At 37.4% G+C, this 25,027-nt stretch overlaps 3 protein-coding genes across 7 annotated transcripts in view; 2 read left to right on the forward strand and 1 right to left on the reverse strand.

The window, feature by feature from the left end:
* The window catches only part of Gprk1 (G protein-coupled receptor kinase 1), a 57,067-nt gene extending 48,566 nt beyond the window's left edge, over positions 1–8,501 (forward strand). For all 4 annotated transcript variants that reach the window (XM_069503386.1, XM_034976531.2, XM_034976533.2 and 1 more), the window contains exons 13-16: positions 274–436; positions 1,125–1,293; positions 1,582–1,826; positions 2,302–8,501. In XM_069503386.1, coding sequence (XP_069359487.1) covers positions 274–436; positions 1,125–1,293; positions 1,582–1,826; positions 2,302–2,496 — 772 coding nt within the window. In that variant the 3' untranslated portion in view covers positions 2,497–8,501. The remainder of the gene's footprint in view (positions 1–273; positions 437–1,124; positions 1,294–1,581; positions 1,827–2,301) is intronic.
* LOC117988980 (lysophospholipid acyltransferase 7-like) overlaps positions 1–15,948 on the forward strand; it is a 36,594-nt gene extending 20,646 nt beyond the window's left edge. Inside the window, exons 1-7 of one of the 2 annotated variants that reach the window (XM_034976279.2) lie at positions 8,969–9,226; positions 11,090–11,352; positions 12,187–12,338; positions 12,986–13,200; positions 14,155–14,340; positions 15,077–15,209; positions 15,713–15,948. In XM_034976279.2, coding sequence (XP_034832170.1) covers positions 9,015–9,226; positions 11,090–11,352; positions 12,187–12,338; positions 12,986–13,200; positions 14,155–14,340; positions 15,077–15,209; positions 15,713–15,913 — 1,362 coding nt within the window. In that variant the 5' untranslated portion in view covers positions 8,969–9,014 and the 3' untranslated portion in view covers positions 15,914–15,948. Of the gene's footprint in view, positions 1–8,968; positions 9,227–11,089; positions 11,353–12,186; positions 12,339–12,985; positions 13,201–14,154; positions 14,341–15,076; positions 15,210–15,712 lie in introns of those variants that run through there. The other variant, XM_069503426.1, reaches the window with a different exon arrangement.
* A 369-nt stretch (positions 15,949–16,317) lies between these two features.
* Positions 16,318–24,853, reverse strand: Pdxk (pyridoxal kinase). The gene is made up of 6 exons (XM_034975910.2): positions 24,696–24,853; positions 24,073–24,172; positions 23,380–23,623; positions 20,572–20,838; positions 19,692–19,871; positions 16,318–19,200 (listed from the first exon to the last, which is right to left on the reverse strand). The coding sequence occupies exons 2-6, from the start codon at positions 24,163–24,165 to the stop codon at positions 19,085–19,087; spliced, it is 900 nt and encodes a 299-aa protein (XP_034831801.1). The 5' UTR covers positions 24,166–24,172; positions 24,696–24,853; the 3' UTR covers positions 16,318–19,084.
* Positions 24,854–25,027: the final 174 nt, after the last annotated feature.

The following is a 25,027-nucleotide window of genomic DNA, read 5'->3' on the forward strand; positions in this document are numbered from 1 at the left end:
ACATTCGTTTTCGTTAGTCTTCCTCTCAACCCATCTATATAGACGTTGAACAGGTTAGGCGACATGGCTTCACCCTGCCTAACTCCGTTACTTAAGAGCTCACACTGGTAAGTATTTAGTTGGTTTTCTATCCCTTTCACTTCCATACTAAATGACAAATTTACGCATAGTTAACGTTTAACGAAAAGTTACACTAGGGCGTCTGATACTTTTGAATACTCGAATGTAAGGATTATATCTTGGATATCTAAGTAACAAATCTCATTTTCCTAGTGCTGACGAAGTGAAAGAACACGTTTTCTTCGCGGGCATTGACTGGCAGCAAGTGTACCATCAGAAGTACACGCCGCCCCTGATCCCGCCGCGGGGCGAAGTCAACGCTGCCGATGCCTTCGATATCGGCAGCTTCGATGAAGAGGACACCAAAGGGATTAAGGTTAGTTTTGCTAGTGCTGGAAAATACCACCTCTTCATCGCACCGCAAGTATTGTGAAAAGGCCCTTAGCGTTTCAAATGTAATAAGCATTTCGGGCTCACTTGGTCCCGTGACCCGAGAAATGTACCTACTGCGGGGTGCCACTTGACGGCTCCCGCGTAAGCCTTATATCATAAGAGAGTGAAAGACAGACAAAAGATTCTTCGAAAGAGAGGCGTTTGCTAAATTTTAGGCAGCAGTGCTGTGCGAGCTAATATGCACTTTATTGCATCGTAACAAGAGTCGCTATTTATTTAAATGTCTTTGCAGAGTCAGCCTTCTGTACTGAAAGGTATTATTAATATTCTGTGGTAAACGGCCACATTATGCCATCATAATTTATAACATAAATAGCGACCCGCACCTGTTTCGCACCAGTAGCTTATTACAATTTTCGTAGGGATCGCTAATTTTTTGAAAATAAAGTAGGTATAGCCTATGTTACTTAGGAATAATGTAGCTTTCTACTGGTGAAAGAATTTTCTAAATCTGTTCAATAGTTCCAGAGTTTACTTCCTACCAACAAACTTACAACTTGACCTCTTTATAATTACAGTATAGATATCACGAATAGTCCGATATGAAATTCTTGTTTTGTAGAGTGCGAAAATAATCGCTATTTTATTGTAATAACATTTTTTCTTTGCAGCTCACAGAGTCGGATCAAGCCCAGTACAAGGATTTCCCGCTCGTGATATCGGAGCGCTGGCAGGGCGAAGTGGCCGAGACAGTGTTCGAAACTATCAACCAAGAAGCTGATAAGATGGAACACAAGAAAAAGTCCAAGCAGAAGCAAAAGTTTGACGCTGATGAAAAAGGTAAGACTGGCACCTAAAGTCACAAGGTTTGACAGTTATAAATTTATCTGTCCTTTTCTTATTACATTGGTAAGAAGATGTGAATATATTGCAATCAGAATCAGTACCAATTACCAATACAATGTAGATAAGTTTACAGCTAGTTCGAAAGACATTGAAAAATCTTAAAGGACCCTAGTACTAATAAGCATTTTAAACAAACTGGACATTCAAATCATGTGGTAGTAAATCTTGGAAAAGAAAGGAATCAAAGAGTTCAATTTTACACTTTATATTTCATATTTTCAGAGTCAGACTGTATACTGCATGGTTACATAAAGAAACTTGGCGGGCCGTTTGCCAGCGCGTGGCAAACGCGTTACGCGAAGCTGTATCCTAACCGCCTGGAACTGCATCTGGAGAACAGCGCCAAGCCGGAGATGATCCTGCTCGATAGTGTGGAAGAGGTGTCCTCCGACCTGGTGCAGATTAAGAGTGAGCAGTGTATTGTGCTGCGCACTAGGAATGATACGAAAATCGTGCTTACAAATACTGTATGTATTTACTTTTTATACATGACTACTTTTTAATTACCTGGGTAAAGTTGTAATACAGGAAGAGTTAAATGTTTTGAAATAAAATGAAATGAAATGAATAGTTACATAAATAGATGATGCCCGGGACTTCGTTCTGCATGAATTTAGGTTTTTGTTTAAATACAGTGGTAACTTTTGATTTTCTAGGATAAAAATGATCCTGTGTTAGTCTCCAGGATGCAAGCTATCTCTGTACCAATTTGTCTACGACTTCATCCATGTATATTTACGTTTTGATTTTTAAGAATCCCATCGAAACTCTTTGATTTTCTGGAACAAAAAGTAGCCTAAGCCGATTCCCAGGATACAAGCTATTTCTGTAACTAATTTCGCCAAAGTCGGTTAAATAGGTAGGCCATGAAAAGCTAGCCGACAGACAAACACACTTTCGCATTTGTAATATTAGTATGAATAATAATATAATAATTTCCAGGATGAGATCGGACTGAAAGAGTGGGCGCTGTCGCTGCGATCAGCCCACAAATGCTCCCAGGAACTGCTCGCCTCCATGGCTAAGAAGGCGGGCAAGATCTACGGCACAGATGGCTCCAAGGAGACGTTGGGCCCCGTGCGCCCTCCACCCGCTGCCTCGCCAGCGATGGCGCGCGCGCCCAACGGCAGCAACTAGCACGAGCTTCCCGCGCCCAACAAGGGCGCGAAGATGTTCCGCCGCTCCAAGAGCGCCGCGCAACTCATCAAGTGAAGTGACGTGTAACACGCGTGCTCGGAACCTGATTGTCGACGTTACTTCGTTCCAATGCTTGATACCAAGACATTCCGCCGCTTTAAGTGCGTCGCGTAACCCATCAAGTGAAGTGACGAGTAACGTGCGTAGTGTCCGTGCTAACTGTGCTCACTCGACTCGATAGGTACCTCTCCCTAACTGGACTTACGCCGTAGGTCACACCTCGCCCAGTGAAGTGACGTGCGTACTCAGCACATTACTGTTCTCAATCGGCTTGATACCTCCTCCTAACTAGATTAAGGACGCCTTCAAATTTGTCGCAATGTGCCGCGCGGAGGCAGCGCTACGGCCGCGCTGCTTTGTAAATGCTTACAATTTCGATTGATGAATTGATGCGCGGCCGCAGTCACACGCGTTTTTATTTATATGGATTTACAAAGCAGCATGGCCGCATCGCTGCAGTCTTACGGCAAATTTAAGGCGCCCTTAGGCCGTAGATCACAGCTCATCAAGTGAAATGACCAGTGATGTGCGTAGCGCGCGTGCTCAGAACCCAACTGTGCTCACTCTGCTTGATATCTCCTGCTAACTTGACTTACGCCGTAGATCAGAGCTCGTCAAGTAACTTGCGTAAGTACGTGTGTTCAGACCCTTACTGTGCTCACTCTGATACCTTCCACTTACCCCCCGTTCCCACTTGTCATCTGTCGGGCCCGGATATTAATTGGATGTTCAGGTAGCAGACCGTTTTATATGAAGCTTGTCGGAAACCGTTTTGGTGTCAAATTTTTTTTGCCACTGGAACATCTGATTAAAATAACAGAGGGTTAGGGTGTTTTTGCAAGAGCACGGCACAATTTGCGGTCACGATCACACACGACGTGACGAAAACTTTCTTATAGAATTAGTTGATCTGCACGTCAAAACTTTTTAGAAACAGTTTTTCTAAGTTTTTCTATAGCAAATTTTTGACGATAATTCAAAAATTACTTTTTGCGGTAAGTACCTATATGGTTCACTGCAAACAAATGTTAGTAAAGTACATACGGTAGCCGGCAATAAATATTGTACATCGACCTTTAGAATGAGATTTCGGCTTTGTAGAGCGTTGCCTCTGTCACTCATACCTGTGTGACGTTTTATCGGTCTCAACGACAGAGACAACGCTTAACGAAACCGCTATGTCTTTTTAAAGGTCGATGTCCAATATTTTCTTCCGCGTACTGTAAATGAAGTTAGCAGGAGGCGCCAAATTTTGTTAGCATTTGAATAGGCTAATAAGTTCACGTGTATCTCATAGTGTAGTAAGGCCTCAGAGCGACGCGTTCAACCTGAATGACGATAAAATGTGTCGCGAATCACGAGTGACCGGTAGTGTAGCTTCGAGTAATCGCTGGAGGATTAATCGTTCAGGTATTCCCGTTAATAGATGTATGCTCTTAGAGAAACGAGCGGATGGCCTCGACTAGAACTATTTTGTTCTGACGTAATGAAACGCGATCTACGATCCGTGTTCTCGACGCCGTCGCTCGTTAGTATGGACTATAGCGACTATTAGGACTGCCAATTATTACTAAATAAATATTGTTCTTATTTTTATTGTTGTACGAATTAACGAGGTGGTTAAATTTAATGAGGTAAAAAATGTATAAATAAAAAAATTCCTTTACAGTGACTTTATTGTGGATAACTTTTGTAATTGTTTGCACCGATTAAATTTTGTAATTATTAATGTAACATTCTGGATGTTGTATTTAACTATGTAAAAATAATTAACGACATATAAATCTAGTAGTTATAGAGATTACCTATTTATGTCTGTGTTTGTGCAATAGATAAAAGTACTAAAATGCATTTGAGTAATCGTCATTGAATAATGATAAACATTAGAACGTCTTGACTTTATAATTCAAAAAATTGAATAACTCATATAAGTATTTATAGATGCTTGAACAAATTAATCTATTTAAAGTATTGTAACTAGAGGTTTCAAGCACTTCAGTTGTGTCTCAATCTATTGCACAGTACCTATGTATAATAATGTTACATTTTGTGTTATCTCTGCTAGCTCTCTGTGCAGTTCAATAAGTTTCTCTCGCATATATTCTGTAGTTAAATGGATATTGCAATTTTATGTTATTTATTACGAGGTACTTAAAGTTTAATTTGTTTTCATATCTACTGTTGCATATATGCAATAAGTTTGTTATTTATTCATATAGAAAAATGTAAGTAGGATTATTGAAAAATCTCCTTTCGTAATATGATACATAGAGGCAATACTTTTCTAACTACCTTAGGTGTGGTATAATAACAATAGTTGTGAATGAAATTATTATAACGGTAATTAAATATTATATAATGTTTATGAATTTTATTGTAATTTTGTTCTCACACAATGTTGACATTGACTTATACAGACAGATTTGTATGTTTTATAACAATGCAATTTTATTTGAAAAGATGTAAAATGTAAATGTCTGATGCAGATTTAGTTGTTTAGTCTTTATTTTAAGGTCTTCTTTTGGATCGCTTTCTTTAAAGCAGGATTCAATTATATCAGTCTCATAGGTATAGATTTATCGTTTATTTATAAAAATTAACCAAGTAAATTAATTACTTAAGTTATTATTTATTGTACAACCATTAGTAGGGATCTCCTATACTAAACTCTGTTCGATCTGTCACACGCGGCGTCATGAAACGTGGGCACAGTGTAGTGCGTATTGCGCGCTTACTTGCACTTACAGGCCTTATAGTGGGCGTAGTGATATTGCAACTTTCTTATCCATCCTTTTTCGTAAAATGAAAGTTTGTCACGTGGTTTATTAAACTCAATGTTTTGCAATTTTGGGATGATGACTATTTGTCAAACCAGCGACTTTTTACCAAACGTCAAAAGGCTTGCTTAGTAAGGAAGCTTGTATGAAATACATATATGTGACGTCATAAACATTTGATCTAATTTGATGTATTTTTTATTTAAATCAATAATTTAAAATGATTAGCAAATTTAAAACTAACAGAGGACGTAGATATAATTTTGGAAGACTATTTAATAGTTCCTAAGAAATAATTTATTTTTGACATAGTCATCATCCCAATTTCTGGGATTATCTGATAAGGTTGACACTATAATAATAATTATCACACCACAAGCTTGTTGATGCACTTTTGTACCACCAATGCTTTTTATGTTGTCTTTTAAGGACGCGTCCGTTTCGTGCCAACATAAATGATGGTATTCATTGCGCTCATCCGCATAGTCGTTGTTTTATCAATGACTCATTTGAAGGAACGTGCAACCCTAGTGACTGACGTCCCTGATGCGGTTTATGATCCCGCGTGCCGCGAAGGATTGTACGACGTATAATGATACTATTTATACAATAATATCAGGCAATAAAGAGTATGATTCCTATTGAAGGTTAAAACATTAAACATATGAGATTGCCACAATTTCATTGATTGTAATGCTGATTGTATTATTATAATGCTGATATATATTATTTTAGAGTACCAGAAACACTACAATATTACACATCAGTTAGTGTTGTTAATATGTATCTGGTCATACAAAATACTATTAAATTAATAGTTATTACTTATTAGTTCATATTGTAGAATAAATTGATGCAATAAACTTTTACTTGTACATAATATATTAATAGAAGATGTAACATAAGGAAATGTAAACATCCTATTAGCTAGTAAAGTAGGTACATATTATAATGCCAACAGATATTTCGCTCTGCTTATATTAATTAACTGATAACGATAAATTAATAAATACTTGTAGGTTTCATCGGAGATTCTGTTTATGTAGCATATAATTTTATCCTTATCGAAAGCTGTAGATTTAGTTTTAGTTTTGATGTAAATATATTGCAGCACCACAAAAAAATTATATTACTTAACAATTTTTTTATAAGGGATATTTTTCAATCACTGGGGCCGATTCTCTAGTACACAATCTCTAAACTAAACTAAATTAACAGGTCTAAATCTAGTGCCATCCTTTTCCGCAAGCAACATTATGAAAGGGATAGCAATAGATTTAGACGTGATATTTTAGTTTAGTTTAGAGATTGTGTACAAAGGAATTAGCCACATTGTCTGTCTAAGAAAACTCAATATTAAACTTAATTGCTTCGTAAATCTACACTTAGACCTTCGCTAATAAGTACATTGCAACTGCAAAATTGCATTACTTACCTTATACACGTCAAATGTATGACAGAACTGTGTAAGTACTAGGAAGTTGTTAATTTTTTTTGGGACTGTATAGATTTTAAGTTATATTATGTTACATGCAAGTGTTATATTTTGTTTCATACTACACGTCGTTATTTTCCTATTCAAATGCTAACAGGCCTGCTTTGACACCTGCTTGCTAACTTCATTCTCACCTTAGTTTTGCCAAGTGTCAACTCTAGCAATAAAAATGGCACAATTCGGCTCTGGCAAGTCACTTGCACCGTGTTGACACCCGGTAATTCAATTTCTGCAAATCTTAATTGCTCCAACTTGCAGGAATTGACATTGACATGAGAATGACAACTAACTCCGTAATATTGCAAGTGGACACAGCTTTATGTTAGAACAATATTATAATACGTACAAAATGAGTTCTCATGCGCCATTTTATACCCACTTAAAGTATATGTCAACTGTCATATCAAAAGTACGATTTTAGTCCTTATTTTAAAGGTGAACCGTACTTTTGACATGACGGTTGACACATAGGGTTAAAATGGCGCGTGAAAACTCATTTTGTATGGTGAGTGAAGGTAGGTCTCAAATCGTGCCTGTATACATTTGAATATTAGTCGTAATTTTTTATTTCATACTACAACTATGCTATAAAACACTTATTCTAAATAAGATTTATTTTTATGTAATTTTTTATAATTTTTAATTTATAACTTGTCATTTTACGTAAGTAATAAATAAAATATTAAATGCTATATTTAATCTTAATAGAATATGAATTAGATGCTAGTCAATTGAATTTACACAACTGGATGATTGAATAAATTTATTATAAAAAATTATAATAGATATTTTCAGCTTGAACAGTATTATAGGTTAGGTATATTGATGAAATCATTGTCTTATGTGATAAAATGAAAGTTGATTTAAAAATGCATAAATACACATTTATGAGGCTTTTAGAAACATTAGGAAGCTAAAATTGTTTTTGTTGCTTCTCTTCTGAGTATTTTTTTCATAATTTTTGGATGTTTAACAATAATGGCAAAATGAGCTATTAGCTCAAATGGCTAGAGCCCGGAGCTAAGTCAGCCAGTTAAAAAAAGTGAAGCTTCTTAAGTACTCACTATAGCGATTAGCATAGGGCCTAGATGCAATAGGTATCTTACCCCGTTTGCAAGACGTAGATAAAAAAATTAAAAACAGTAGATTCAAATAAAGTTGCCGACATATTACTGTGTTGTGATGTGTCGCCACGCAATCTGGCATGAAAAATTGACCAATCGGAGCGCACGTGCTACAGAAGGCTTGAGCATACCAGAGCGCTACAACTGCAAAAGTCAAGTATACTAGTGTGAAATTTATTTCCAATTGCCGTCTGTTGCGCCAGGAACTCGGGACACTCACGACTCCGTAGGTAATGTGTATGCGCCTTTATTCAATTATAATAGGCCAAAAGTGGAGTTGGAAACATTCCGATATGCCAAATTAGTATTAAATGGTGTACAAATGCATTTAAGTTTATATATTTTTTCCGTAACTTTGCTTTGCACTAGCGTCTGCATTGCATCTAATGATATTTTGCTAAAATTATTTTGTTATTAGGTAGCCGGTTATAGAACAATATCCACAGCTAGATCTGTATCAGACAATGTGTTATCGTACATACCTCTTTTTAGAAACTATTTTTATTGTGAACCTACATTATGTGTAGTAAATTGTTTATTTAATCATAATGACTTTTATTTAGCAAACCCTAGGGTGTCACGTAAAGGCGGGCTGGTGTTGCTGGATGAGGAAGGCTGAGGTCCGGGTGTGGTGGCGCTCTTAAGGGAAGGCCTATGTCCAACAGTGGAAGTCCACAGGCTGATGATGATGATGATGATGAAGCGTAGAGAAGTGTATTCATCGTGGTCAACAGCCAAAATGCCTTCACCAATTGGCTACAGTAGGTACCGTACTTTAACCGTGGAGTATTTAATATGCCCAGACCTTACATACTTATTTTGAAATTGACAAGTAATTGATAGATGTGTCACACATGAAACAGGGAAAGATACTTAGCCGGTACGCAAAATACACAAGTGTATTTTCTTATTTTTATTAATTTTCTGTGAATAAACTCAACAGAAATAACTAGAGCAATAAACTTTATTAGGCACTACAACGCATATACTTTCCTAATCTAGATTTACTTATCATTATCAATACGCTGAATATTTTGATAATCGTGGTCTAAGAAAATCCTAATGTCTCTATCTGGTATTTTATATTACGCTTCCTTGCTCGTGTGCATATCGATTGGTAGTTTTTACAAGAAGATAATAGACAATGAAATGAAACGCAACTATGGAACCGGCCTTGGATTGTTATTGCTTTGTCTCATATGTGGGACTCACGTGTTCCACTCGATTATGATGGTTTGGGGAAATATCATCATAATTAAATGCTGTGATAGACGGTTAGTTATAGACTACTAGATGATGCCCGCGACTTGGTCCGCGTGGATTTATGTTTTTTAAAATCCCGTGAAAAGTAGCCTATGTCCTTTCCCGGGAGGCAAGCTATCTCTATACCAAATTTCGTCAAAATCGGTTGAATGGATAGACCGTGAAAGGCTAGCAGACAGACAAACACTTTCGCATTTATAATATTAGTATGGATAGTAGGTACCTACCCTAGACTTATGGGTGATAGGCCTAGGCATTCGTCCAAAGGTCTATGTCTTAAATATTTTTATACATCTCACCAATGCAAGTGTTCCGTTTCCGTAAGTAGGTAGGCTTTACTTACGGAATTCGGACTGTATCAAATAAAACCCGTCTACCTTGATATGCTGAAGTGGCAATGGGCAGGGCACATAGTTCGAAAAACCGATAGACGTTGGGATCCCAAGGTGCTGGAATGGCGACCTCGCACACTAAGTGGACGGACAACAGGCGAGTCGCAGGGAGCCGCTGTATTCAGGTGGCGCAAGACCGTGGCGTATATGGAGTCCCTACAAGATACCTATGTCCAGCAGTGGATGTCTATCCTGGATATGGAATATGATACTAGGTATTTTAGTTTATTAGAGCACGGATGGATCACAATAGCTAGCTTCTGCAAATCTTGTACAGTTTGCCTACTTGTAATCTCTTGAAATTAATTTGTATAAGAAACTGGTGGTGGTGATTTGCATAGCGAAAAGTGCACGTAATTCAATTTATTTAGGTAGGTACCTACATAACGACTCTGTTCAGCTGCATCGGTTGCGTCGAAGAAATGCTACGACAGCAGAAAATAGGTATGAAACTATATTACTTACTAGCTGACCCGCCCCGGCTTCGCTCGGGTGGAGTATTTCGGACTGGGAGTGTCATCGTGAAGCCGTTGCTTGATACCTAAAATATCAATTCACTATCAGAAATTCTAAAATCCCCACGATTTAGGACTTTAGTACTTTGCAGCATCAGGATTGAGGAGTTAGGATCCGAAGTTCAATGATGTAGCCTATGCTTGGTACCTAAATTAATTTTGCATCATCCGCAGTTCCTGAAACATTATAGTTTAGGAGTGCTATACCCTACATCGTCAGGGTTGAGGAGTTGGGACTTGAAGTCTGAGAATAAAGTCGTTGCTTGGTACCTACAATATGAATTCACTATGAACACTTCCTGAATCTTGATAACTCAGGCGGGCAGTAACCCTGCAGCATCAGGATTAAGGAGTTGAATCCAGAATTTTTTATGTGACCACCAAAAAAACTTTTTTTGTTGAATTTAAAAAAAAAAATGCAAATCGGTCCAGAAACCTCGAAAAAATCGATGTAGAAAAAGAACCACCTCCTTTTTGACAGTCGGTTAAAAACCGATGACCTTGAAATATTTACGGAACAATCTTTAAAATATCCCCTTTCTAACAATTCTAACAAAAAAAGAATGAATGAAATCGGACTACGCGTTAATGAATTACAACTCAGTATACATTTTAACTTTCATCCCCTCTCCTACGGGAACCATGCTGAATTTCGGGATAAAAAGTATCCTATATTCTTCCTCATAGTATGACCTCAAATCCTACCAAGTTTCATTGGAATCCATTCAGTAGTTTCAGCGTGATGCGCGGCCGTGATACAGACAGACAGACAGACAGACAGACAGACAAAAATGAAAAAAATTACAGTTTTGGGTTCAGTATCGATTATAGAGTGCCCTCGAAAAAAAAAATTCAAAATATCTTCAATGTACAGAATTTGACCTGTTACAGTTTTATTATAAGTTAAATTAAATTAAATAAATATAAATAAATTAAATAAAAATTAAAAATAAGTCTTACTTTTCAGATACATGAACCAAATCAGTTTGGTATTTACATGGATGTATCTGTGGTACATGCATTTAAACGTAACGAACATTTACGTGATATGGTTGCACCAAACCCTAGCCTTGAAACTGGTTGGACTAGCCTTCGAAATGTGCGCGGTTCAAATAACGAACGATGGAAAGGGTGTGGGCGTTTCCAAAAATACTGAAAACTCCATAACTCCGGAACCAACTGCTATGGATATTATGTCGTATGCTTATTTCTTCATTGGACTTCATAGAGGTAAATAGTAGTAGGTACCTAGTATACATATCGAATTAATAGGGGTTGCTTGCTTATTAACGGCAAAGATAAGTACCTAAAACGGTTAAAGAAAACATCGTGAGGAAACCTGCATGAGTGAGAGTTCTCCATAATGTTCTCAATCAAGGGTGTGTAAAGTCTGCTAGTCTGCTTTTAGGCAGCGTGATTTACTATGGCATAAACCATTCTCATTCTGAGAGGACACTGGAGACCTATTCTCAGTAGTAGGCCGGCGATGAGTTGATGATGATGTAAATTGTACCATTAGAAAGTAGGTTAGATTTTGAACCTATTTGGTGTACTGGTGACGCAGGACGCTCGACCGAAATTGGCAGCGCACGTGGGTAACGTGTTTGCTTTTCACTTGACATTGTATGAGAAAGTTGAGAGGCACGATGATTATCACTGAAATCAAACGCGCGAAAAAGGTTTAGGAAAAGTATTTTTGAGAAAAAACTACCTACTGAATTTATGTTTGCAAAGTAAAGTTATTTCAACTAATGAATAAATAAACTACGTCTAATGATAAATTGTTTTACAATTTTCATATCCCTAATCTTATTTATTTACGCCCAAAGTTGTCATAAATTTAGTGTTAAAATAGGAATCTTTTGAGGCTCGTAACTTTTAAATCAATATTTTTTTCAATGTTTTAGATATCATTGAACCTAGATAACGACGAGATAAATCAATATAATTCTTAGTTTTGTGCGTACAATATCGAATATTGTTGTATTTTCCCTCCTACGTTTGTATGGAGAAAGCACCGAACTGAGTCCCCTTAAACTGTAAAATTATGTAAACTATTTTTAGGTCCATATTACAGATGGAAAATATTTGACGATCATTTCAACGCACCATTTGGTGAGCTGGGTGATTGCCAAATCATCACCGAACAGAAGCTTAAAAAGACGATAGTATGTGCACTAGGATTTTGGATTTTAACTGTGAAATATTCGCAAGACGTAAGTATATTTTTTAATTAGGTAAATGCTCATTACTCCAGTGACCTTTTGGATAATTAATAGGCAAGTATGGCTAAGACACAGCTATAGGATACCCACCCAAAAAAAATCTAATATAAACTGCGGGAACAGAAAATCCAAGACTCAAGACTCAAACGATCCCTGAAGAAAACATGATTTTACTCATATATAATTTAAATAATTTTCAAAGAAAGCGCATAACTGGGTAGGCTCCTGCGGTAGTGCGGCGCGGCGGTGCGGAAAGGGTGTGATGATGTGACGAAAAACTCAAAAGCTCATTGATTCGTCAACTTGGGACAACTGTCACCCCTCCCGCACCGCTCCACTACCGCAGGAGCCTACTCAGTTATGCGCTATACCTACCTACTATTGTCTTTTTTTATAAATTATATTTTACTAGCTGATGCCCGCGACTTCGTACGCGTGGATTTAGGTTTCTAAAAATCCAGTGGGAAATTTTTGATTTCCCGGGATAAAAAGTAGTCTATGTCACTCTCCAGGTCTTTAACTATACCCATGCAAAAAATCACGTCGATCTGTTGCTCCGTTGCGCTGTGATTGAAGGACAAACCAATAAACCAACAAACACACACTTTCGCATTTATATTAAGGGTACTGATTTTCAGCTATACTTGAACGACGTGTTCTACAAGGTATACAGTGGAGAAGTACGTTACTTGTACAACGTGCCACACCTGACGATGTACTTCCTCCATCACCAGGCAGTGATGATGCTGTGCACAAGTGTGTTCACGGAGACAGGCTTTGGGGTGTACCCGGCGAAATGTCACCCTATTCCGGGTTTCGGACCTTCGACTAGACCGAGTTTACTTGCGGTGGCGTAAGTTTACTTGACTTCATTCCTTAAGCAGGCTAACCTGCTTTTCCACTAGAGATGTGCGTTTGCATTGGTGGAAACGGGTTAAACGAAACTATGTTGTTGATGTGAACGGATACGTGCTACGACTATGCGTGCAACGTGGATTAGGGCTATGACTGGGAGCTACGGATACGCGAATGATGTAGCTATGTGCAGATGTGGCGGCGCGCCGTACATACTCTCCCTACCGTCGATGCTTGCTTAGTCGAGTCGCGCATCTTCCTCGCGGCGGTGCATCTTCATAGCACAGCCTACCCGCTACACCGCTTAGATTAGTGGAAATGGTCTTTGATCTCCTCACAGCATAGCAGCAAGTCGCGAGTGTAGTAGACGTTGCATCGATATAATGTATCTTCCATTGACCAAGTCCTGTGTTAGTGACCTTTACACGCAGGCACCACCTCGTAAGCCTGAAGAATACAGAATGTGTGAAACTGACAACAGTCGATTAGACTGGGATACTAACATACCTATCGCATTATACCATTTTAGCATCGACAGGAAATTGGAACGTGGCCGAATTGATGATAACACACTCGGGCCAAAAAGATTCAGGTTTACCTAAGTTTTCTCGCTTTCTCAAATTTTGATATTTACAAATAGGTACCTACCTACCTATCCATTTAGATTTTAGAAAAACCATTTCTCTTGTATAGCGCAGTTTAAAAAATCAAGTAAAAAGAGAAAGAGAGGCGATGTTTGTGCATAGGTTCTTGAATAACGTGCGGAAAACAAAAAGTTTGAATGTCGATCCAATCGCGTTGCAGCATTACCCCGTCGCTTGTCCAGTCTCAATAGTTACTTCACAGTTCACACCACCAAATTGAAAAATCACCCCCTGCACAGGTTTAAAGTTAGAGCTCTTTTTTTGTAAGTAGGTACGTCAAATATAACTTTTAATTTTGTAATTAACAGAGCCAGTTCAACGGAGCTGGCGTTAGAGGAGAAATACAATTTCTCCATGATAAAATGTTTTGACAATGAAGCGGTGGTAATGGGGCCTAAAATGAGAGATACTATGCGCGGCTGGGACATGCCTACACGCTACTGGTTCTGGGCTTATGCGCAGAAAGCGTCATTGAAATCTAATAAGGAAGTGAGGTAAGTATTTAACAGCCGCACTCAGTCGCTAATCGTTAGGTACTTAAGATTGAGTTAAAATGAGACTGATTTATGGGAGAGACATCTCTGTCTCGTTTCAACTAAACTTGAGCAACGATTAAGCGACTCTGAGTGCGGCTGTAAGTATGTTTAGTTGCATTAATGGTTTGTATTGTATCCCTTCTCTATTGAATGGTTACTTTTCATGCAATATCCTTACCTATTAAAAACATGGAAACTTGATTTTTTTAAAAATAAAAATGGCGAGCTAACGAGCAGGCGGGTCACCTGGACTTTCATCTGCATAACCTGAGACTCTAGTACACAAAACTTTGGGATATATAATATGGTAGGTAGTTTATAAATTAAAGAGGGGTTAAATCCCGGAACATATTGGCGATTCCTCTGATGGTGTTAAAGCAATCACTCGATATTAGATGATACGTTTGTTCCTTTGCTTTTAAGTTTTTAACCACTGCTCTATGCAATCGTTCTGTGGTCAAAGTAATCAGTACCCTTTTATTATAAATGCGAAAGTGTGTTTGTTTGTTGGTTTGTCCTTCAATCACGTCGCAACAGTGCAACGGATTAACGTGATTTTTTGCATGGGTATAGATAAAGACCTGGAGAGTGACATAGGCTTTTTACCCCGGAAAATCAGAGTTCCCACGGGATTTTTAAAAAATCTAATTCCACGCGAAGTCGCGGGCATCAGCTAGTATTCTCTAATTGACAGAAGTGCATTTTCTATGCTGGCATGGACAATATGGGCGGGTCCTTCGTTGCCTCGTTTCATTATTGGTTGCACGCTGTGGGTCTACGTGCATCTCGAGGCCGAATTCGCCGATCTTTATGATACATCTGGCTCAGTAAGTATAAGTTCAAAACAAAAACCATGCGAAAACATTAAGGCCCTTTAAGTGGCCTTATTGTGCAAAAGTTAAATGGGTGACCATTTTTTAATGATAGTGAATTGTTTAATTCTGGTGAGGTTCCTGTCTACACTTACAATATAAGGCTGACTAATCAAGTTTATCGTCAAGTTTATAGTGGACTTGAAGCGGACAGTCAACTGATAGTCATACACTGTCAGGTTTACTGGACGCCGCTTCAAGTCCGCTGTAAACTTGATCGTGTATGGCCAGGCCAGGCCATGGTGTGTTTAAATTAAAATCCGATCAATAACTTAGGGAAGTACCTACTTAATTTGTTAAATGATAAACAAAAATCTTCAGGTGTATTTTTCTTGCTGAAATATAACACTGTAAAATCATTCAGTATTCAATTTTGGTACGCCATATTTGATAATGTGAGAGGTCTGTATAGGCGCCATTGGTTAGGATTTAGCAAAAATTAAGTTTTTTATTTCCAGATGAAGCTGCCATGGGACATAGGATTTTCAATAATGCGTTTGTTCTGTCTTCTTTACCTGACACCCTGTTTCGTCATTAAGAACACTTTTGTCGTATTGAGGTACTACAATTCGATATTCTGGGTGTTCCATATAATTCTGTTCATATTGATGCTTTCTTCTATTTACCTTTATAAAACCAGAGTTCAAGTACAAAATTAGAGAGTCAATATTATTAATTTTAATTGAATTTTGGTTCCATGAATAATTTTTTTGTGTTATCTTAATTTGTTTATTGAATGCTTACCTAGGGTACAAGGGCCAGCATTATCTGTACTGTTTCGCGACCATTTTTACGGCTATCGCTGCAAAAAAGTCGCTTTAGGGACGGCCCTTAGGTCTGAAATTGTTACCTACACGATTTTTCTACGAAACTATGTATTTTATTTTTTATTTAGCACTGTTAAAAAAGATAATTTGGCCATAGTATTTTCTACAATAACCAAAATAATATTATCTTGTAATGTCGACGAAGCGCGATTCAAAACGAACTGAGCCGATTAGTATTGTATTGTATGTATGATGAAGTGACAGATGAAAGACAATTTTCCTTAAAAAAAAAAGAATTATTGCACATTGAATAAAATATGTTTATTGCAGTGAAACTTATAACTAACCTAACTATAAAAATAATTTGGTGTCCAAATTAAAAATAAATCACATTAAATTATAACAATTTTAAAATATCACAGACCATCCTTATTCTGTTATTTATTGGAAGACGTTTTGTTGGTCTTTTGCATATAACTTAAACTACATAATACCCGAGAGTGGTAAATTTTGAGGAGGTGCTTTATAAACAACTAGTAGGGTGCGTGGGTGTGCGGACCACTGAAGTGGTCCGCGAGCATGCAGCGTTGCTTTTGCAAAACGCGGACCTGGTCTTGAATAAGATTTTTTTATAGTTTGGTCGTCCATATATTTTGTACGGAAAAATAAATTCCGCCATCTTGAATTTTTTTTCTATTCATCGAGTAGACTTTCGGATTCTGAACATCTTTTGCTAAGAAACCACTCTTCCATCTTTTATACTCTCCGAGACGGATACCGACGAAATTTGTATGGCGGCCATCTTTTTTTCGCTATTTTGATTTTTTTTTTCAGCTCACTGCCAATTGGATGACGTTTCGAGTGACATTTGCTCGAGCACCCCCCACCTATCTTCAATACCTTAAGCGTACTCTTCACCCATCTCCGAAATCCTCAATCATCAGCTCTCTACGTATTTTTCCTCCGAATGAATTTTTGTCCTCTATACGAAACCATCAGTGAAAAATATTTTTTTCATACAAAAATGTTCAGGAGAGGTGATCAATGAGTGAGTCAGTCAGTGAATCAGCACGAACAGCTATATACATATATATATTAATAAAAGTTTATAAATTGTAACGTTCTGCTTTATAGCAGGGATACATCACCAGTGCACGGACGCCGCCACCGTGTCAAGGTAAGGGTTGGAAAATAACTTTTTATAAGAAAAAAGATTCTGCTTTGTTTTAAAAATATGTTTAAAAATGTTTTTATTTTATTTCAAGAAATGCTTAAAACACTTTTTAAAATATTTGTCAAAAACTTGGTTTAAACCAATGCCAACCCTGGTCATGATACGGCATCCTCGACGTAGCATGGTATAGAGGCATTATGCGTTATAAATGAATGAATATACTTTTATTGTACACCACAAAATTATTACAGAAAAAGACATACAAAGCAAAACAAAAATTAAGGCAAGTACAATTATTTGAAAATGAAGCAGATTCTTTACAGATTTAGACATTACAAGATGTATGTTGGTACACCGTTCATCTGTTAAACCACCATACCAATTTTCAACTGTTATACACCTCAAAATTTGCTACGGGCTCTCGGGCTATAACAAAGGTTAAAAATAAGGGTTACAAAAACTTAAGGCGCGGTTTAAATCGCCGTTAAACTCGGGAGTTGTATGAAACTGAGAGGTTAAGACCCAATTTCACCAATCATTTAACCCATGTTTAGTTAAACATTGAAATGCTATCCCTGTTTGGCAGATGACAAAGAATGTTAACTAAACCATGATTAATTTGCTTGGTGAAATTAGGCATAAGCGTCTGTTTTAGTTGCGCCTAAAGTTTTTGTGATAAGACAGATAATTATTGTCTTTTCATATTAAAATACAATAGGGACTCCATTATTACATATACACAAAGCTTAGCTTGTATCAATTCAAATGTTATAAAATTGGGCCTAATCAACTATTCAGCTAAGTACTTCTATTATGTTTTCCTTACGTTTAGACGCACAACGCCAAAAGCGCAAAATATCAAAAGACGTACACTGCTACGCAAAATGCAGTACATATAACATTTACGCGAAATTCCAAATCGCTATGTTAAAAAAAACATAACTAAGTATATAAATAAAACTATAAAATATTAAGGGCGAATACGCACTGCATCCGATCCGAATCCGTGAAAATACGTTTCGAAGTAGTCACAGAAATACTTGTATGGTAACTTACGCACTGTGACTCCGACCTCCGTCATCAGAGTTCTCTCCGACAACCGTGAAAATATCTCGGATGTGCCTCGGATTCAAATTTGACATATAACGTAGATATGTCAAAGTAATCCACTGTATAGCTAGGATTTCGATCAGAGATCGGATTAGTGCGTAAGCAACTATATAGGTAGAGTTCGGTCAGAGTTTTTTATATCCGTATTTTCACGGACTCGGATCGGATGAGTGCGTAACTGCTCTAAGGGTCTCTTAAATTTTTATGGATCAATTTCTCAAAATTTAGGAGACCCTTAAAAATAAAGAAGTCTTTAATATTTAAAAAGACCGTGCCGTGCTTACACTACAAAAGTTTGGGTTTGGTATTTCTAAACGTTTCGTAATCCATTAGTTATAATCACCCAAATATTGTCCAGCTAAGGCCTAAGGTTAACCAATCTTCTGTATTAACGTCATGCGAAGCGATAACGAAATCGAATAATATAAACTTACGGATACTATACCAGATTGTATCTTTGACATAAATAATTTGAATAAATAATACAATGGGGCTAATTCTCTTGTACACATTCTCTAAACTAAACTAAATTAACAGGTCAAAATCTAGTGCTATCCTTTTCCGCAAGCAGGACTATGACAGGGATAGCAATAGATTTAGACGTGTCATTTTAGTTTAGTTTAGACAATGTGTACAAGAGAATCGTCCCCAATGTGTCCCTAAATCCATCCATAATATTATATATTGCTTATATCGAATAGACTTTGTAGATAGTAACGAAATAACAAATTAATATTTATTGTCTTAAAACATTGCACTTATGGTACTACTTTATTTATTTATCCCTTTATTTTCGTAGACTCGACAGTTATTTTGGGATCCTCTATAGTGGATTTGTTCTGGATTAGTCTTAACTCTATAAGAGCTGGCGGGATTTTTCCAGAAGTGTGAATCGCTGAAATTGGAAACGATATTTTAGATTGTAGTCTTATTATCGACTTCATTGACAGTGGTGTAGGAACTAGTGGTGACATGACAGCACACTTTCATCAGTCGATTTTGCTAGTTAGGCGTAGTTGATCTAAATCGGTAATCAGATGGGACACCAATTGTATCTGTAAATACTACGCACTCAAACAATAGCCAGCTATTTTGAAATCAAGACTGCGACCTGCTTATAGTGGTCGTAAGCGCCTGAGCAGTGCCGCTGCGTCATCCTACATAGAAATCGCTGTACAATGCCACACGATGCGTTACGACGTTCGTGCGGTGCCGCGCCGCACACGCAACGGACTTGGGACCTGAGAGACGAGGCGGGGAGGGGTGGTGCAGTGAAACGCCATAACTTTCTGCCGGAGCGGAAACGTAGCACCGCACCGCAACGCACCGGAAACGCATTGTGTGGCCTCAGTACCTTATCTACGAGAAAAAAGAAAAGTAACAAACCTCTAGCTTTTTCATAAGTGTCTTTAACAATGTGTTGCAGTGTCGCTATAGTTTTTTCAAGGGTTAATTTCAAATTGTTATTAGTTTTGTGGAACCACGCCAGAAAGAGGGCCGCGAACAGATCTCCAGTGCCCGTGAAATTTGCATTCAGTTTCGTCATTTCGATCTTGTAACAGGATTCTGAAAATATTTTCATGCATAACTCAATTTAATATTTAGTACCAAAAAAGCTTACTGTTATAAAGAACAGTTTAAAAATCTAAAATTTGTCATCAACTATTTTTTTACAGAAATGCTTGAAGGTGTGAAAATATATTTTATATTAAGTAAGTTTTTTAACCTATAATAGTGGTAATGGTATTTTACAGATCACTGTCAAGCTCTACACTACATTGTCTTTCATACAGTTCCTTTTATTAGAAATGTACGACTTTTAATAAAAGTCGCAGGCGCCACAAGAGGATCGCGGCGATAGTCTCGCCGTGCCACCAAATTCGATACAACTCTTATAGACCAACTATCTTATTCTCGCGACTTCGACCGCGTAGACTACATAAATTTCAAACCCCTATTTCACCCCCTTAGGAGTTGAATTTTCAAAAATCCTTTCTTAGCGGATGCCTATGTCATAATAGCTAAGTGCATGTCTAATTTCAGCCCGATCCGTCCAAAAGTTTGAGCTGTGCGTTGATAGATCAGTCAGTCTGTCAGTCACCTTTTTCTTTTATAATTCTTCTCAGGGTGATCCTATCACCGGCGATAGCAAGTCGAACTCGTTGCAATTTCCTCGCCCGTGGAGATGGCGCCTATGCCTTCAGATTCGTATTCGTCACAATTGAATATTTCAAACTAAACAGATCAAATAGCACTATTATTATACCTTTATTACTGGCAATACCAATAATATTCTCCCCATCTCCCAAATCTGTACTGCTCAGGACCACTATCTTTACTCCTTTATCATGCAATGCATCTATGACCTTTAGAGCTCCGTTCAAGTCCTGCATCTTAAGCCCGGTCATCAGTTCAGCTTCAAACTGGTTGGGTGTTAATATGTCTGCGAGGGGTACTACTATATCTCTGTATACCGGTAAGATATCCTCTGGTACATACATTTTACCGTTGTCGCCCATCACTGGATCACACACTGTAAAAGGAAATAAGAAAATCTAAATATATAAAAGAAAAAGGTGACTGACAAACTGACTGACTGATCTATCAACGCACAGCTCAAACTACAGGACGAAATTTGGCATGCAGATAGCTATCATGACGTAGTCATCTGCTAAGAAAGGATTTTTGAAAATGCAACCCCTAAGGAGGTGCAATAGTTAATATTGTAACTATATTGTAGGTAATAAAGTGCATGTAGATTTATATAAAAGCTAATAACCTTAAAAAGCAAAGCAATAATATTAACAGTTTCATTAACTTTTATGTTGTTTGAATAGTTTATGGTCCAAACAATACTATCTTGGCGTTAAGAATTAAGATTACTTTTCCCTTGATAACATTGAGAGTCTATACATAGGGTGAGTTTTTAACAGTTTCACATAAAGATTTTATTCATTGATTGCTCTTTTGCAGATTATATCGCAGTAAATCTTTAACTGTGATAGCTTAGTGGTCAGGACATCCGTCTCTTAATCGGAGGTCGGAGGTTCGATCCAGGGCACACAGCTCTAAATTTTCGGCGTTATGTGCGTTTTAAGAAATAAAACATCGTGAGGAAACCAGTAGGTATGCCTGAGAGTTCTCCATAATGTTCTCAAAGGTATTTGAAGTCTGCCAATCTGCACTTGGCCAGCATGGTAGACTATGGCCAAAACCCTTCTCATTCTGAAAGGAGACCGGTGCTCTGTAGTGAGCCGGCGATGGGTTGATAATGGTGACGACGATGATGAAATCTTTACCTAATATGTAATTAGATACTCGAGTCATGTCCCATAGATAGTAGTAAGTATCTACATGTAGTACGTAAATCACTTCCACAAGCACCTCGCAAGAGAGCTAACGGGTCGACGTGTTTTTTTTGCATGAATTTAGTTAAATATTTGGAGAGTAACATATTTTATAGGTACTGAAAAATCTTAACACCTACCGATACGTACTGAGGTATTCACGCGGATGAAGTCGCGGGCATCAACAAGTGAGTTAGCAAACGATACTCAATAACGTATTTAAGTATGGAAAATACACACTTTTCGAATTACAAAATAATTGGAAACCGACAACAAAACATGATTAGTTTGTAAGTTGCAGTCAAGGCTGTTATTACAATGTTTAATCATATTGGCCTTGTTTATTTGTGGAGGCAAAGCAATTTATCTCAAGACATACTTACCTACTTGTATATATAATCAAGAGCTAAATATGGAAATAAGGAGGCAAGTATTTATTTAATACTTAGCTACAGGATAAATTAAAAAAACCATAGTAATTTTTTAATTTATTGCAGCTAAATTCACACATATGTACCTAATATATGTATTATACTTGCACTGGCAGCTGCAATGAAAATGTGAAGTGGTGATAGTGCTTTAGATGGAAACCTAGAAGATGCATATTTATTCAGTGAGGTGATGTAAAAAAAACCGGCCAAGTGCAAGTCAGACTCGCGCACTGAGAGTTCCGTATTACAATCGTATTTTATCGACATTTTGCATGATAAATCAAAAACTATTATACCTAAAAATAAATAAAAATCTGTTTTAGAATGTACAAGTGAAGCTCTTTCATATGATACCCCACTTGATATAGTTATCTTACTTCGAAAATTGAAAATACTAATTATTAGTTTATGACCACAATATAATTTTTTTTGTGTGATGTGACCACAAATTCACGGTTTTCAGATTTTTCCCCTAAAACCAGCTATAAGACCCACCTACCTGCCAAATTTCATGATTCTAGGTCAACGGGAAGTACCCTGTAGGTTTCTTGCCAGACCGACCGACAGACGGACAGACAGACAGACAACAAAGTGATCCTATAAGGGTTCCGTTTTTTCTTTTGAGTTACGGAACCCAAAAATAGAAATGGGAAGGATGTTTTATATCCCAACAGTGCACATAGAGAAAGTAAATCAACATGTCTGTTCAATGTTCAGCAGTAAAAAGGTAACAAAATGATACAGATATACTTCTGTATTTTTATTAAGAACCATTCAACTACATCACTACCCATGGTTTGTCCCTCAATCACGTCGCAACGGAGCAACTGCTCGGCGTGATTTTTTGCACGGGTATAGTTTAAGACCTGGGTAGTGACATAGGCTACTTTTATCCCAGAAAATTAAAGTTTCCATGGGATTTTCAAAAACTAAATCCAAGGGTTATTTCAAACAAAAATTGTATTCTATGAAGCTCTCAATATTAGTTTATTAGTTCACTGGACATACAGTTGTAAGCAAAACGAGTTGCAGTCTGCAATAATTTTTTTTCAGAATTACCTTTCTTGTGCGTTGTACTACGTCATCATCATTAACCAATCGCCAGCTAGTGACGGAGCATTGATCTCTCAGAATGAGAAGGGTTTAGCCATAGTCAACCATGCTAAAGAGCTAGGTGCAAGCCCAGGATTGACCCCCAACCTCCTGAGGAGGAGGTTAACATACTAACCACTACCACAGCAATATGTCATACTACATAGAAGTCAAATTGTTAAAAGCAGTGATTTGGGGACTTACCATAAATCAGATTGGGGTTTTTCTCTCTCAATTTTGTGATAATTTGAGCAATTTGTTTCAACGAATCAGGAGATCTGGAATATCCAGTCAAGAAATGGGTGTAATAGTCAACTTCATTTAACCTCAACCCTTCAATGAGTTCCTCAAGATCTTCATTTCTGAGAAGTGGTCCTTTGATATGCTTGTAAGCTGTGTGTGTTGAAAACTGTACTGTGTTGATGGCATCCACTTCAAAACCTAAAACCTGTATTTTGTATTTAAGTATAGTATGGGACAGGTTGAAATCATAATCGGGGAGAAAACGCCCCGCACAGCCGCATAGCCCCCGCACTAACCCAGTTAGGACGAGCCCTGGTGACATGCGGGTGTGCTGGGCGGCCCCCCGCCTCGTGCCCCAATTGCCATCTTAACTTATCGTGTTCTGTAGTAAATTTTTTTTCTAACAACATTAGGGTCAAACATAACTTACAAATTGCTGGGTCTCAGGCTTTAGGTCATAAAAATTAGTACATCATTATAAACGGTTTTTTGACTGCATAATTTTTTTTAAACATCAGGTATTAAGTAGGTAGGTAGGAGGTCCTACAGAAAAAAATAAAATTATTAACAAGCTCTTTTTGGTTCAGAAAATAGGAGTTGGTGCAAATTTGTATCAGTAGTTTGATGTAGTAGTTAATTTATAAAAATACTTACTTGAAGAGGAAAAACAGCACTCTTGTTGCCTACATATCCATGGACGACATGACTTTGAATGGAAAGAACTTTGGGTGTTGAGTCTGTAGACATTTTTTATCTGGTGACATTACACATGAGTACTTAAGTAATCTATATATATAAAAGGAAAAGGTGACTGACTGACTGACTGACTGACTGATCTATCAACGCACAGCCCAAACTACTGGACGGATCGGGCTGAAATTTGGCATGCAGATAGCTATTATGACGTAGGCATCCGCTAAGAAAGGATTTTTGAAAATACAACTCCTAAGGTATATAGGGGTTTGAAATTTTGTAGTCCACGCAGACGAAGTCGCGAGCATAAGCTAGTTATTTCAATATGAAGGTTTAGGCCACAGCCCAGCAAGCTGGCTAAGTGAGTATCGGTGGGCTTCGTACATATTTTACTTTTAGGCATGCAAGTTTCCCCACGTTTTCCTTCATCGTTAAAATAAGTGATATTCGTAAAACGCCCATAGCTCCAAAAAGATAGAGGTGCGTGACAGGGATCAAACCCTGCACCGCCAAATAGGAGGATAAAGTCATAACCAGTATGCTTAGAATATTATAACCTAATATTTTTTAAGTTAAGAACTTACCGGCTATTTAAGGTTAGTTCTCTTGGTAAAAGATGAGTAGGTACCTACTTAATGTAAAACATTAAACTGCTATTTAGTTATTAAATAAATAATTTTAATTTTCAAAATTAGCAATACACTCCACTCTTCACAAATTTTTTTTTTAAATTTATTTTACGGCCCTGGATAACACTCCTTTAAGGCCTACTCTTCACAAAATCAAATCGCCACCACAGACGAATAATCGAATCCACAGAGTACATTATATATACTGATCGAATCGAACTTTGAAATAAGAAATGTCATAATGAAAGTACAAGTGCAACAAGAATCTTTTGGCGCGTGGCCAAAAT

Source organism: Maniola hyperantus, chromosome 15, assembly GCF_902806685.2.
Source record: "Maniola hyperantus chromosome 15, iAphHyp1.2, whole genome shotgun sequence".
Lineage (NCBI taxonomy): Eukaryota > Metazoa > Arthropoda > Insecta > Lepidoptera > Nymphalidae > Maniola > Maniola hyperantus.

Coding starts and splice junctions, on each gene's coding strand:
- Pdxk (XM_034975910.2), bottom strand. CDS start 24,165: ATGTCTACAGACTCAACACCCAAAGTTCTTTCCATTCAAAGTCATGTC. Junction 23,624..24,072: donor GTGCTGTTTTTCCTCTTCAA/GTAAGTATTTTT, acceptor TACAAAATACAG/GTTTTAGGTTTTGAAGTGGA. Junction 19,201..19,691: donor CACTTATGAAAAAGCTAGAG/GTTTGTTACTTT, acceptor TTCCAATTTCAG/CGATTCACACTTCTGGAAAA.